Source organism: Orbicella faveolata, unplaced genomic scaffold (assembly GCF_042242905.1).
Source record: "Orbicella faveolata isolate gen_17 unplaced genomic scaffold, um_ofav_v1 contig_27, whole genome shotgun sequence".
NCBI lineage: Eukaryota > Metazoa > Cnidaria > Anthozoa > Scleractinia > Merulinidae > Orbicella > Orbicella faveolata.
This window is the reverse complement of record NW_028301555.1, coordinates 970,542-985,640: the sequence shown is the minus strand read 5'-3', so window position 1 is coordinate 985,640 and position 15,099 is coordinate 970,542. Positions and strand designations below refer to the sequence as shown.

The window sequence follows — 15,099 nt, the reverse complement described above, 5'->3', positions numbered from 1 at the left end:
GACGTCAGTGAAATTGTTTACTTTACAACAATTGATTCATGCGTTAGCGTAAAAGGGTAAAGCTTAAATCAATATTGTTTAACTAAAGAGAAACTAACCATTTGGCATTACATCTTTCATTGAAATTCCTGAACAGACCTGAGACCAATTCCTGAACAAGTCTGAGACCAATTATATATTCTCCTAGTAAACTTAACATGTCGACAAATAAGTAATTCTCAAAAAAAAACAACAGTGATGCTATGGTTATACCACATCTAAACGGTTAGTTTAGCCTGTGAAAATCAAGCGCGCTAGACGAAAAGCTAATATTAATTAGAAAGCACAAATTATGCCATTAGTTAGACGACGGAACGAAAAATTCCATTTCAAAGTCATCTTTATAAACAATTTGACATGTGGCTTATGGCAAATTATTCTTAGGCATCGTGTGTCGTACTCTAAATCAATAATATAATTGAAATATTTACCTCAGAATAAGCCTTGGTTTATACTGATAGCTGGTCTCTGGTGACGAGAGAGAGAGAAGTCTGGATACTAGGAAGTTCGGCAAAGAAGCCTGGTTACGAGGAAGTACTGCGAAGAAGTCTGGTTACGCGGAAGTACTGCAAAGAAGTCTGGGTATGAGGAAGTTTTACAAAGAAGTCTGGGTACGAGGAAGTTCTGCAAGATACAAAAAATTACGCAGTCGGTTTTGGTAAGCATTTCCGCAGTGTGATTGCCACCGGGCCGGATACCATTTCTGGAAGAGAATTTATAGAAACCTGATCCATTGTGAATACCACTATAACATTGAAGGTTAGTATTGCATAAAAGGGTTTTAACTGAGATGAAACTCCAGAAGTGGCCCGCTGAAAAGGAGGGATTTGGAGACAACAAATTGCTGAATTTGGAGAAGACGGCGGGTTTGGAGATATTTGACTGATGAAAGTGTTTAGGACTTATTTCTAAATTTAACGAAATTGAGGCAAGCAAGTTTTAACTTTAAAGAGGATGATTCGATCAAAAAGAGTTGGCCCGGGTTATGAGCCATAAATATGCAAAGAGATTGCGAGTGAAAAATGGGATAAAACGCGATATTGAGTAGGAAAATGATTAATTTTTGCAACTGGAATTAACGGGATATGTACGGGATATTTAGGCCAAAAATTAACGGGATATGGGAACCCCCTGATGGGGCTTCAATTTGAAATGCAAGGGTCTGCAAATGGTTTAGCTACAGCCCTAGCTAGAGTGATATGATAAGCTTAAGTGCTTATTTTCCCTTACTTAACTCTAGATCTGAAGCTGTGATTTTTCTGCAATGAAGGACTTACTTAAACTGGTACTTCGATCAGAGATAGTGTTTGGACTCATTCCACGTCTTGCGCTTGTAATCTCGGACTTTGCAATATTTGGTTTTCAACGAAGCATTAATGCAGATGACAGAGAAGTATTCAGCTGTGTCCCCAGATGGAATGTTTCCACGGAACAACGCTGTTATGACAACTTCACTTCAGATCTGGGTGCAAAATTTTATTTAATGTTTATGATGGACGGCATTTTGTTTCCCTTTTGGATAATTACCATGGTTGGAAATACAAGGTACTTGTGGAAGATCAAGCACAATCAAATGATTCAGAATGAGGAGTCACAGCAATCAGTCAATTCACCACTCAACTTGTCGCCAGACAAGTTCAGGAGGTACAAACTGTTGACTCTGGGTGTTCACCTTTTTGCTGTTGGCCTATCAACAATATATTTCTACCGTTTTCAGTACAATTTTGCAGAGTCTTATGATTTAAGTTCACCTCTGGTGTACAATTGTTCACTGTATTCAACTGACCCACCACCAGTGCGATTCAACCAGACCTTCTCCTGCTATGATCAACATCACAAAGGAAAAACACATTTCAACATTGCCACTGTTGTCATTAAATTATTTGTTATGGTTCTCTACGTGATCAACTTCATTTACATAGTAAAGACTCAGGCAAATAAACTTCTGGACAAGTTACTTGGAGATTTCATGGAGGAGGGTGGAAGCATTAATCTACAAGGTGAGAGTATCAATTTGCATTGTTATAACTGTTATGTATTTTTTTTTTAATCCACCCAAACTTTCTCAAATAAGCATATAGTTGGTTTGGTTTTGGTTTTACAGCACTCAATTGAAAACTACCTTAACTAGTTAAACAAGTCAATTGTGAGATATTTTGTCTCTAAAGAGAAAAAAAATATGAAAATGTCCTTTTTGTGAGAATAAAAACTCTCACCGTTCTATGCACAGATCATAAGTTTCTTCAAAGAATTATTGATATCTGATATGTTGCTTATGAACCATTCTCGCCCCATTTGAGGATTTCCTATTGCCAAGGTTATGACATCATCAGACATGTGACCACCTTAACAATATCTTATTATGCGATTTAAGGACACTAAATTCCTATTAATGTTCATTTTGATCTGGCCTCAGGGCAAAAAAACATGAATGTTGTTTTCAAAGGAAAAAGTCTTAACTTGGCAGGGGGTCTTAACCAAGGGATAACCTAATATTGCCTTAAGATGCTTGAGCAGGTTTCTAGGGGTGGAATTCAGGGGATCAATGCTGGGTGGTATAAAGACCACATCATTTAATTCATAGTCCCTTCTTTATAGAGGTGTAAAGTGATAATAACTGCGACACATGCCAGGGCAGATCCAGGAATTCCTGATAGGGGGTTCAGTACACCTTACCTTTTGACACCACTGCATGGATGGCAAGCACCCGCAGGCACAAGCCTCTATAGGGGGTTCCCTGGCTGTGTGTCTGAGAAAAAAAGTTCTGATTTAACCTTTAAATCACCATTTTCAGCATCTCTGACACTTGAAAAAAGTTTGTGAAGGTATGATATAACCCCTGGAGTTTCCCTTTTAATTACCAGAAAATCAAAAATAATAGAGTAGTACTAGTTGCCAAACTGGTACATCTTCTTTTCCTATCTTGACAACCAGTAAATTAGTGGAAGTGAAACAAACCACCTTTATAACGTCATTCAGTACCGCATAAAACTATTTTGTGATTGAGTCGAACAAATAACAAATAAAATGCTACTCGGGGAGCGGGTGTCAACCCCCTAACCCGTCCCCCGGATCTGTCTCTAACATGCTCCTTTCACATTCATATAGTCACGCAATGATCTGGACTATCACTCGTGTAACTTTTTAAGGGCCTGACAGGTTGGAGGAATATGAGAGACCTCACTCCAGGTTCTTTATCATCATATATATGTAGATGAAACCTTTTGCATATAGAATAATGTCACTATTCCGCTTAATCAAGTAAGTGTAGGATGTAACGCAGCCATAAGGTAAAAGGTAACGACAAGAAAATACGAAAGCAACTATATGGCTTAGTCTTAGGGGAAACAGCCCTGTGGCAGGTTTGAAGCGACTTCATGATAAGCGCACAAAATTAAAGCTTGACTTATTCCCCACTAATATGGGAACGGAACAAGAGTATTGGCAGAGCCTTTCTTATCTTCCCCAGCACAGGACAGGCTGGATCGGACAAGATAAAGGGCAGGGTATAAGATGGTAAGACGCAAGCTATGCCAAAGCTTGGAGGAAGTTGCTACGCAGAAGTAACTGCCACAGATGCATGCAAGGCACGCTTTGCCCCCCAAAGCAAGGTCACAACTAAAAAAAATTGCCCGAGCCGCCAGCCATTTTTGGAGCGACAGAAAGTACCACTGATTCTGGAGTGCGTATATAAATCTGGTAACAAGCTGACGACCAGCGACCAAACACTTAACTTAATCAGACTGGTAGGCCCGCAGCTGTGGCAGCCGCGGCTGCTCCTATGCGAATGCTGTGACCCTTAACCCATTGACACCCGTGCTGCCCGTAACCGCCCGTGACGAACGTTGGCCTTTGTTCCACTTCTGACGTCATCTCCTTTGACTAAAATTGGGATCATCTATACTCAAGTTCTGCAGGAGGAAAAGATCTTTCCAATGATACCCAGATCAGAGTGACTAGATCAATTGAGCGTGAAATATGCACGAAAATGCTTAGAAATTTGAGTGAAAAACTCGGAGCAGAATTTTCCTCTACTACACTTGGCTACTCTGTTGTAAGAATTTCCCGTCTCGATGGTGCTCTCCCGGGAATTCTTGAATTGATAGCAAGCCCAGTAGTAGGTCGATAACTGTAGCAAAAAGACAGGAAAAGGAGAAAAATGAAAGGCAAAATAGACGTAGGTCACTTTCTCGTCCAAAAACTCGAAATTTTGATTTCTGCTCATGCCCGAGCAAAAATGTCAGAACGCGATACTCATGGAAAGAAAGGCATAACGCCTTCCAAACTAAAATGTGGCATTCCAATTTGGAAAAATTCCGAAGGGTACTGGTATTTGATGCCGAAAAAGTTTGTGTTTCGGAAAGGTTTTGGCTTATTGGAAGGAGAAAAAGAAGTGTTCAGTTGAGTCCGCCAGGGACAATACATCCAATTTCACCAAAATGTACAATTTAATGTAAAAAAGATCGTGAATGTAAAAAAGATCGTGCACCCATCGCGCTTTCCTTTTTTGAGAGATTCAGATTTTCTGATCTCCCGGCCCACAACTTATCAGAATAAAACGGTCATCCATCTATGATTCTAAAAGGATTCAGAATTTCTGATCCCCCAAGACTTTAATAGTTTCAAAAAACTGATCCCCAGTCCACAACCCGTCAGAGCAAAACAGTCATCTATTTATAATTCTAAATGCATTCAGAATTTCTGATCCCCATCACCTCACGGGACAAAAACGGCTATCTGTTCATGGTTCTAAAAGTATTGCGAATTTCTGATCCCCCTCCCCCACCAAATCTGCTAACATGATAGAAAGAGCTGTCGATTTATAATTCTACAACATTTCAGCATTTCTGATCCCACATGACTTAAAGGGATTCAAAAATTCTGATCCCCCAGTGCATAACTTATCAGAACAAAACGGTCATCTACCCATAATTCTTAAAAGGATTCAGAATTTCTGATCCCCCTTGTCAGGTGACAGGACAGAAATGGCCGTCTATTTATAATTCACAAGAAATTAACTAGATGTCTGATAGCTAAAAAGTAACGATTGGATAGTAACTTTAAACACATTACAGACAAAAGGATCACAGAGTAAAGGGCATCAGAAAAGTACACAAATGAAATATTCACAGCTAGGTCATTATTAATAACGATTTGAAACCACGCCAAAGGATCGAGACAAAAATTGCAGTTTCATTTCGGACAGTGAGAGGTTTTATTTTCAATTCAAAAAGATATGAATTTAGGCTCCAGAATTACGAGCTGTTGTTTAAAGTCCACATCAATGATAACAAGAATTTTAATCAGGACTCAGCTGCCGTCTGCGCCACCTCCGTTTTCTGCTTTAATGTGTTCGTTTCGGATTGAGGGCCGCTATTCTTGCCTTTTTTTTCCCCTCTGCTCTGCAATGAAGCAATTGAAGCTAAGTATTCTTATAAATAGCGATAGAATTAACATTGTTTTTCATTAATCAATTGATCGGGAGTGTATTCTTTTGTAAAGAATAGTGAGCAGTATGTAGGCAATGCGGTAGTGAAGTGTATCGAGCGTGATCTGTAGCTTCAAATCAATTCAGTGTAAACTTTAAGTTACCTCTTCAAAAAGCACACTAACAAGCTATTATGCAAGCATTTCATACATAGGAAATGCGTGTGAATAATTTCTTCGTTACGGGTGCTAATAAAATCAGGAGAACAAACGTTTTTCTTGTGTTTCAGTAATCGCGAAATAAATATAACAACGAAATTTCTTCAGCCACAACATTGATTTCGATTCAAAGATTGAGCAGCTAACTCTAATGTTGAGCAACAATTATGATATACTTACTTTTCTGCGACTTGCCTTTCTTTCACCGAAGCAACCAAGATACTCATTTGAACTTGGACAAATCATTCCATGCTTCTTGCTGCTATTGACAATGTTGGATTCGAAATTGCGCGCAAATAACCGACTCCTTTGGAAAGGGAATCTGCTGGTCAAAATTATTCATTTATCAGATTGACCGAAGGATTATGGGATCGAACGGAAACATCCAAATGGCGGGCAAAGATCGTGGTCAATGTTGTTAGGATTCGATAACAAAGCTCTCTGTTATTATATAGCCTTGCTCTACGTTGGAAAGCAGTCACAAATTGTTTACAGATGTCCGTGGTTATTCCAGTTGAGTCAAATCCCAGTAAAGGTGGAAAAGCATGAAGTTTCGTCGGCAAAACAGTGTGGCAATCAAACTATTTGCCAGCAGCTGGCGGTTTCTCTTACACTCGTCAGGTTTACAGAAAGGTTATGGTTCCTGCAGCTTTCCAAGGTAAACTGATTTTCTTGCATAATTTGTGACGGTTCTTAAAATACTGGAAACGTTCTGGCCGGTTAAATTGATCGTGGAAGATTACAGAAGATGCAGATACTTTAACACACTGTTAAGTCTTGTTGATTTCGTGAATACAAATGTTCATTTCCTAAAGGAGTTATGAAAGCAACTGTATTCAACGCAACAATATACGAACAATTTCGTGTTGGGAAAATCATTCATTGTAAAAGTACAATAAGTGCAATAAATGTGAGCTCTCTCATGTAGTTTACATATACTTCTTATATATCTAGTGTATATCTTGTCTAGGATCAACTGGGCATACATATGTAGTATACAACACCTAAAACACAAGATATCAAAAAGCAACATCCTTCACCTTTTTGATTTTCAGGTTGATGGTGGTGCTCTTGAGGTTATGTTAGATGTGCACATTACATTATCAAGACCATTTGTTTGCCACTTATTACTTGAGTTGCAAAAGACTGATGTTATTTTCATTAGGGTGGTTGAAGTTCTCTTTAATTGGGCAGTGTTCCAAAGGTCCTTTATAATTTGGCATTTCTTTATGCAAATAGAGGTTATTTAGAACAGCAGATATAATTCACAGCTAGGTTATGGAAAATTACTTTTAACCACTTCCAGACCTTTGTACATAAGTCTTGCCATAATTTGAAAAACCCATGATTCATGGATAAAATTAATTGAAAAAAATACTTTCATGAAGAAATTACTGTAATTGAAATTTGAAATTCATGTCAAGAATATTTTGTGCTTTTCCGGTCATGAAATCTGTTTACATTTCATGAAAATTTACTGAAGAATGTAAACATTTACTAGACTCCAATTTAAGTAGCTGAGAAGTGTTTCAAACAGGATTTTAGAAAGATATATGTTAAATTTAAGTAAGTTTTGTGATAAGTCGCAACATAATGGAAACTCATTTCCAGCCAGATTTTGTCCTCCTTTTGCATCTGGATGTGCCTGGTTTTTGGTATTAAATTTTAATGTACAACTGTAGCAGGTTTAAATAAAACTATTAGTTATTTATACATTTTCCTATGTAAATACAGAGATTTCACTTAGGTTTAGGATTTGAAGAACAGTTATCAAAGATCCATATAAAATGAATAATGAAGAGTTTTCAATAGTTAGCTATAGTTTCACCACCTGTGACTAAGAAAGCTTTTGGTTAGGTAAATATTAAAGTGCTGCATGTACATGAGTGATGGATAATTTTTTAGATTGGCTGCTATCTTTTTACTATCTCTGGGTTTTGGGTAGGTTATCACAGTGCGATATGAGTGATGGGTAGTTTTCAGATAGGCTATCTTTTTACTAGATAGGATAGTGTTTTATTGTTCAATGTAAGGACTAGTCTTCAGAAAGCCTAGGTTTTGGCTTACTACATTAGTGGTGGTTTTTGGATAGACAAGTTAGTAGATAGATAGGCCATCTAAGTATCTGTTGACTATCTACACAGGAAGCTAGTTTTTAGCTAGTCAATCTGTTTCCTAACTATCTGATAGATAGATATTAGTTAGCTTTAAGCCATGTCAAAGATTGCTATCCTCTATCTACAAAACCTCTTGGATAGAAAAAAGAATAGAGATTTGCATCCCTCAACCAGGAATGAGATAGTTGCAAGTAGCATGAAGTTAGTAATGAACTAGTAATAAGATATGATTGTTTTTGGGAGGGCTTCTTTAACTGAGGACAGCAAACTATTGCCAGCTACCAGGAGACATCTCCAAGATGAGTATGCCAAATTAAAAAAGAAAGAATAGAATTGCTTGTAGCATTAGCTACAATACTTGCATCCATATCTGTCAGGTCTTTATAAAAACAATTTTACCCACACTCTTCTCCTTTGAGCATGGTTAAACTGGTTGCGTAACTGAAGTGTGAATGAACTGGTAGCCCACTCAAAAAGTTAGATTGAAGATGTAAAAACGTGTTGGGCAAAGCTAAAGTCCATGGCCTCTGCTATATGACAACAGGTTTTTGGAGGACACTGTATACATGTATGTAGAGTACATTGACCCACTTAAATGTATCAACTGCAAATTTAAATGTTCATGTATATTGCAGTCTTTAATTGTCATCCCTGTAATGTACTGTAGTGTTCCTGAACGCTCTTTTTGTTTTATAACAGTGAGGTGCCTTATTTCCAAGTTAAACAGAAATTGTTAGAAATTTTTCTTTCACATAAGGTGGGCAAATTCTGACAGAGAAAGTGGAGTCTGCATTTATGCCTACAGTTGTGCAGTTTGAGTAATCTTACTGTTTTGATCAATTCTGAACTTTCCTATCCTCTTAGGTACTGTTTGATATTGTTTTTTTAAACTTACAGCTACTGTAATTTTGAAGTGCATAGATCATTGTAATACAATGTGTGATGTTTACAGTTACTTATATTAATAGACTGCTGTGAAGAAAATTGTTCTTCATCACTCTCAGTATAATCTGAGTGTATGGAATCTGTTAAGAATTATGCTATATTTGTATAAAATTTCTAATTGAATATTGTTATGAAGAAAAAATATTTTGATTAGACATTGTTCAGGCAGGCAGCAAGATCTAAACCCTGTCTTCAGTGTTATGATTTAATGTGGCTACATTGGATGTAACACTGGCTTTGCAGGGGATCAGAAATTCTGAATCTTCTCCTGTGTTCTTTGGGAGATCAGAAATTCTGAACCCTTTCTAGAGTTCTTTGGGGGATCAGAAATTCTGAACCCTTTCTAGTGTTCTTTGGGGGATCAGAAATTCTGAACCCTTTCTAGTGTTCTTTGGGGGATCAGAAATTCTGAACCTTTTCTAATGTTCTTTGGGAGATCAGAAATTCTGAACCCTTTCTAGTGTTCTTTGGGGGATCGGAAATTTTGAATCCTCTCTTGTGTTGTTTGGGGGATCAGAAATTTTGAATTGTTTTCTATGGAGGTACCTCTCGAGACAAGAAATTCAAAAAACTCATTTGGTTTCTTATGCGTGACTTAAACATTACATTTCAGTTCAAATAAAGAATAGGAAATTGCTCGGAAGAATTTTTTCATTCCTTGCAAACAGGGAAACTTTTCCTCTGAGTTTTAACACCAGTTTAAGATTCTTAGTATATTGCAGATATCGTCTTTGGAATTAAATGGCAATCATAGATTTCCGTCTAAGCTCTACGTTTCACTTTAGGCCAATTTTGCACTCATTTCCAACGAAACTTCCAAGCCTGCAACGTAAAAATAACTTTTCTCCGAGACAGGTTTCTATTTTACACCGAAAAAGTAGCCATTTTGAAGTGGTTCTCAGTATTTACTCTGAATTTTATCAAATTGGAACGCCACATTTTAGTTTGGAAGGCGTTGCATGCTGTTTTGTTGCAAATGCCTTTTTGAGTAGATTAGAGCTAATTTAGCTCATATCTAGGCTAAAAATGTCCAAAATGTCCAAAAAGCGTTTTTTTTTTTCGAAAATCTCCGGGTGTCAGTGGGTTAAATAAGGCTCTCATGCGGGCGTCCCGCGCTTCTTGCGGAATCCTTGGGGAAATTATATAGAGTGCTTTTTAGGGACTACGCCCATGAGGTGACACTCCAAGTTAGGTAGAGGGGAGGGAGGAAAGGAACCCGCAATTCTCCCCAAATGCACTTCCTTATTTAGGCTCTCAGAAACGACGTCGAGATGTTGGGAGGCTGATATTAAGTTCAGTGGCGGATCCGGTGGGGGGGGGGGGGGGGGGGGGGGCGGTTGTGTTTTACTTGACCTGCCGGCTTCTCTTCCTTCTGTCATTTCTTCTTTTTTGCCCAAAATAAGGGGGTGGGAGCGGGCGCCAGGGCCCCTCCCCTAGATCCGCCACTGAAGTTACACGACAATCGTGTTTTGATGGGGCCGAGGTAACCAATGCGACTACCATACCACAGGGGATTGATTAAATCGGTAACAAAAGAGCTATTAGGGTGATTAACTAATACAAGCACTAATTTATCCACATTAAGTGGGGTGGATACTGTAGGGTTGCACTTCAGATGGCGCTACTCCACCTTATTTCTTGCTGCAATATGCATGCTGTTGGCGGGCCTGTTGCTGCTTCCACACTGCTTGGGACCAAGCCAGTTTAACTGGGCGTGGTTGCCTGAGCCGCAGCGACACTCCTACGCTCCTACGCTCCTACGCAGACCTTCTTTGGGCTCGTCGCGCAATCTCGTCAACCTCCTCCCCCCCCCCCCCCCCCCCCCCGCCACAAACCTCTGCTGAAATCAAGGGCACATTCCTTTTCTTTTGTTTGCGGAAATTCCGATCTAGGCTGCGAACTTTTTGGACCCAAAGATCAGTTGGAGATGTCGGTAATAAATTAAAAAGCTGATAATAAACTGAACAATCACCCTTGGGGCGAGAAGTACATCGCGAACTGTTGGGCTTTCACGTCAACGCCAACGCTTTCAAAGTAAGTATGCAGTTTTACCAATACAGTCCGCGCTCGTAGATTTACGAACACTTCGTCTTTTTCACAGCGAAATAAACTATAGTTTATCGAAGGGGATTTAAACAGATGAAAGGAAACGCTAGTATTTTAGCGTTTTACGATCATTTTTCAAGTTCCAAGCAGACTTTCATGAGGTTTCTAGCATTCTAGCCAGGATTTGATAGAAATGAGCCATGCAAACAAATGTCCGGAGGGTTTGTTGTACTGGCCGAGTCAAAGCAGACAAGGGCTTGGCGGCGAGGTTTTCTGGTTGAGGCAATCCTCCGCCGATGGTACCGGCGCGGAGTCTTCAAGGCTTTTTCCCAGAGGACGATGCAAACCCAGAGGGGTCGCTGTAATCAGGGTGCTAGGATTGGGAGCGCGAAGATCGTCCGTAAAACAACTTTAAGCCTCCTTTTTGTCAAAGACCCACAAAGCTTCGTTAACGGAGGTCGAAACGGTCTCCTGAATGGCCGACATCTGAGCTGGCGAAAACACCACATGCTGGAGGACTTGTGAAACGAAGTCCTCGAGTATTTCTTCGACTGCTGAGTCGAAACCCGACTGCCTTTCTTTATTGGAACTGTGGGTCTCCGCGTCGGCCTGCTCGGTAAGGACAATGGGCTTCGTATGTCCGCGTACATTTGAAGCCGTAGGTTTGTTTTTGTGCACACGACCAACTCGAGGGCGATCTCTGGGGCGGCGGTTAAGATTTTGCAAGCGGAGGTGAAGAACTTCATTGAAAAGGTTCTTGTTCGTGTGGTTACGAAGGCTCAGAACATGGGCGTGCCATAATTTCAAAGCTAAATTGTTACAAACTACTTACAATCCTGCACTTTCTCTTCTCCTGCCTGGGTTCAACCTCTATACAGAGCGGGAAAGGAAGAGCTCAACGACTGGACTATTTGATCGTTCACAAGATCACCAATCAGCTTCGCACACTGATTTCAATAATAAGGAAATATTGAGAGGTCAACCCTCTCGCAGAAGTTCGAGGGTGCAATAGGGCTGAATTTAGATGGACTTATAATTTATAACTTCCGCCACGCTGTTTCTGCTAAAACTTGGTTAGGGTATATACATGTAAGGCAATGTAAACTGATTCGAGAAATTTAACAAAAAATACGTAGATATCAGTAACATGGCTGACTGACTGCGATTTTATCCCAAAATCAGTGTCAATTTAAACTCTTATACTATTTTTCCCAGTTAAACCGATTTCCATAAAATTATATAACCAAACTATTAAAGCGATCACTTTAAAGACCCAAATTAAAGTTTGTTCAGTCCCCCTGAACAACAGTAGGCCACCTAAAACTTGGCATATATTAATCTAATGTTTACACTGATACAACCACACCCTTTCAATAAGTCTTGTTGAAACAGGCTTTTAATGTACATTCCTTTTTTCTTCCCAGAAATGCCATCCTCAACAAGATCTGCAGCCGACGTTATTTTCTCATGGAGGTACCAGGTTGACACGTGACTGTTTTCCTTTCTCTCCTGGGAATGGAAAATACACAAATAAATGACAGACAGAGTCAGCAGTATTTTTATCTGCCTTGACATATGAACTATCGGATAGAGTAGAATTCTTGTGTTCTTAGTAAAACACATAATGGGTAACGGAGTAATACTGAGAGCTAAGGTCGAGTCTTTGTTATTTATAATTAGTAGCACTTTTTAGGCTTACCGAAACGCTGTTTAGTCAAACCAGAGCGCTATTTGGGCCAACGGCGGTGTTACTCTAGCTATCCAAATAATAATAAAACAGATACTCCTGTCACGCGTTACCCGTTACGTCGTTACCCTAACAAGTAACGTTTTTTATAGATTAGTTTTCCTTTTACACAGTCATGTCACCATATTATGTGTCATGATACACAAGACGGCTTTCAATTTGAAGGAAACCTTTATTAGACTAACTTTACTTCAATGCTTTGGTGTTTTAAAAACAAAACAAAAAAAGAACAAAGATCGGATCGTTTTTAAGGGTAACTTTTTGCGGAGACTAGTGTTCCTTCTCAGTAGTGATGTGATCATGATATTATTATGTCATGATTTACAAAACTGCTTTGAATTTTAAGGAAACCTGCAAGACCTACTTCATCTCAAAGCTTGGGTATTAGGCAAGCAATTTTTCGTCGGAACGTGTTAACATGTGAATAGTTTGGCTTTTCACTTTGAGACCGTTTATATACAGTTATATTTTCCTTTGAAAACGTGCAGGAGTAGGTTCGTAGCAGATAGATTTTTTAAAACATGATATTAAACTTTTGTAGAGATTTCGGAATTCAACTGCGTTAGAATTTCACAGAGTAAAAACAGCTTATTGTTTTGGTCACGTGGTCGGGGAACGAAGGGGAGCTACTTTTAACATTGTGTACATCAGAGCACTGTTCTGCTTGCTTTGAGAAATTGTAAGATAAATGATTAAGTGCACGGGCGTAGCCAGGATTTTTCAAAGGGGGATAGGGGGCGTCACACTGTGTCAAAGTGAGGGCACTAACTAGATTGTCATGTCGTTTTCGCCACCTGTTGTAAATTGTTTGCTTAAAAAAGGCTTACAACAGGGGGTCACGGGCACCCCAGGACCTCCCCCCCCCCAACTCTTGGCTACGCCCCTAAAGGAAACTATTTTGTAACTTGGGGTTTGAATAACACCGTGGTATTTTCTGTGATTGTCCACCCCACAACTGGAGAAATGTTTAAAGGAAGTCAGTACAATGTAGATTTACTTGTGGTGTAATATTTTATGATTGCCCATATAAATAATGATTAATGAATGTTGCGAGACCATGCCAGTATAAAGTTTAAACGTACCGGAATTACATGAAACTTGGGACGTCGGGACACATTAGCCTCGGAAGTGTTTCGTCTATGAGGAAAAATGTTACCTTAAACACCCTTATAGTCAGTTTAAAGCTTAATTTTACTTAACAAAGTTTGAGTTCTACGTTTTGAATTAGTCTGGGTATCACAATAGCCGTTTACCGCGGTTAACTTTTCGCATTTTGCGTTACATTGTAGCCCAGCATGAATGAGAGGCAATTTTGGGCAATTTTGTTGGTTCGGCCCGATCACTTTGTAATACAAATGAGAAAAGTTAGTTAAAAGAGCTACCGATGGATAAACTATATTCAGTGTTAAACCAGGAGCCATAATCGGGGACGGGGACCGTAAGCGCGCGCCATTTCTAGTATTGGGGCTGTCCCCATGATATGGGACAATTTTTCTATTTTTAGAACAAATTGCGCCATCGCCTGCGGCACACGCGCGTACATGCTGCGAGGATTTTTGCGGATGTCGCGCGGGGGAAATGGCGTCCGAAATTCCCGAACTTTTTCATGTTTTTGGCCCACAACTCAACGCGTTTACGTCTGTTGGAATTTTGCTTAAATATTTTCGTCGTAAGCTGCTCCAGTTGGAGTGAAGTAAGACAGTGTCGAATTTAGGTATGTTCCGCTTTAAGCTTATATATATCGCTGACCAAGTTGTGTTCCGATGCTTCTTTTACATGAGCTGTACATTACTCCACTGTAAATTTCACATATGTTGAAGATTAACAGCTTTTCCATGACACAACAAAACACTAGCTGGATATATTTAGATATAGCAGAGTTTCAGGACTTCATAGTTTCTTAGCTCCTCTTACCACACGCTTGCGAGGAATTTGCCAGTCTATCGCGACCGAAAAGTAAAACAAAACAATTGCTAGTTTGAGTTTCGCCTGAATTGTAAGCAACGCTTGATGTTTCATCAAGGCCCAATAACTTTACGTCCGTAGATACTGCTCAGTTTTATTTGTGTAAAAATCTAGTAAATTGTCTTTTGTCGACGAATGAGAACGCCCACCGATGCGTGTTTTGTACAGTCACTAAACATGACAAATTGTACTTCCGCCGCACTTTCATGTGAAAACGTACATCGAACTCAAACAATAACTCCATAGTTTTTAAACGTGTTTAAGATTGATAAATGTTTGAGAACATAAAGCTAAGCTGAAAATATGTGAATAAAGCAGAAATAATCAACAAAGTTACGATGACGCTTTCTTTAATCAACTTCGAATAACGATTTCGATTTTCTTGATCGAGTTATCAAAACTCCTTGTCTATTTTCATTTTCGCAATGTAAAATTTCACTCTGTTGAAGAAACACACATGATGATAGTGGCCGTTTTGCGTTCGTGAAATTTGTTGCAGCATCTCAGCACAAAAGATAACGAAACAAATCTTTCTCAAGATTTTTTGACAATTGAAAACACCCACTCGGACTTGAAAGTGCACGAGCTGCACTA

At 39.3% G+C, this 15,099-nt stretch overlaps 1 protein-coding gene and 2 long non-coding RNA genes across 3 annotated transcripts; 2 read left to right on the top strand and 1 right to left on the bottom strand.

Moving 5' to 3' along the window:
* Positions 1 to 401: 401 nt before the first annotated feature.
* LOC149107061 (uncharacterized) lies at positions 402 to 13,936 on the top strand. The gene is made up of 3 exons (XM_089296729.1): positions 402 to 798; positions 1,280 to 2,039; positions 12,218 to 13,936. The coding sequence occupies exons 2-3, from the start codon at positions 1,304 to 1,306 to the stop codon at positions 12,283 to 12,285; spliced, it is 804 nt and encodes a 267-aa protein (XP_089152855.1). The 5' UTR covers positions 402 to 798; positions 1,280 to 1,303; the 3' UTR covers positions 12,286 to 13,936.
* On the bottom strand, positions 5,225 to 6,060 carry LOC149107063 (uncharacterized). Its single transcript, XR_016209378.1, has 2 exons — positions 5,866 to 6,060; positions 5,225 to 5,441 (listed from the first exon to the last, which is right to left on the bottom strand). It is a non-coding gene; the product is annotated as an uncharacterized LOC149107063 (long non-coding RNA).
* On the top strand, positions 6,059 to 8,786 carry LOC149107062 (uncharacterized). Its single transcript, XR_016209377.1, has 2 exons — positions 6,059 to 6,343; positions 6,741 to 8,786. It is a non-coding gene; the product is annotated as an uncharacterized LOC149107062 (long non-coding RNA).
* Positions 13,937 to 15,099: the final 1,163 nt, after the last annotated feature.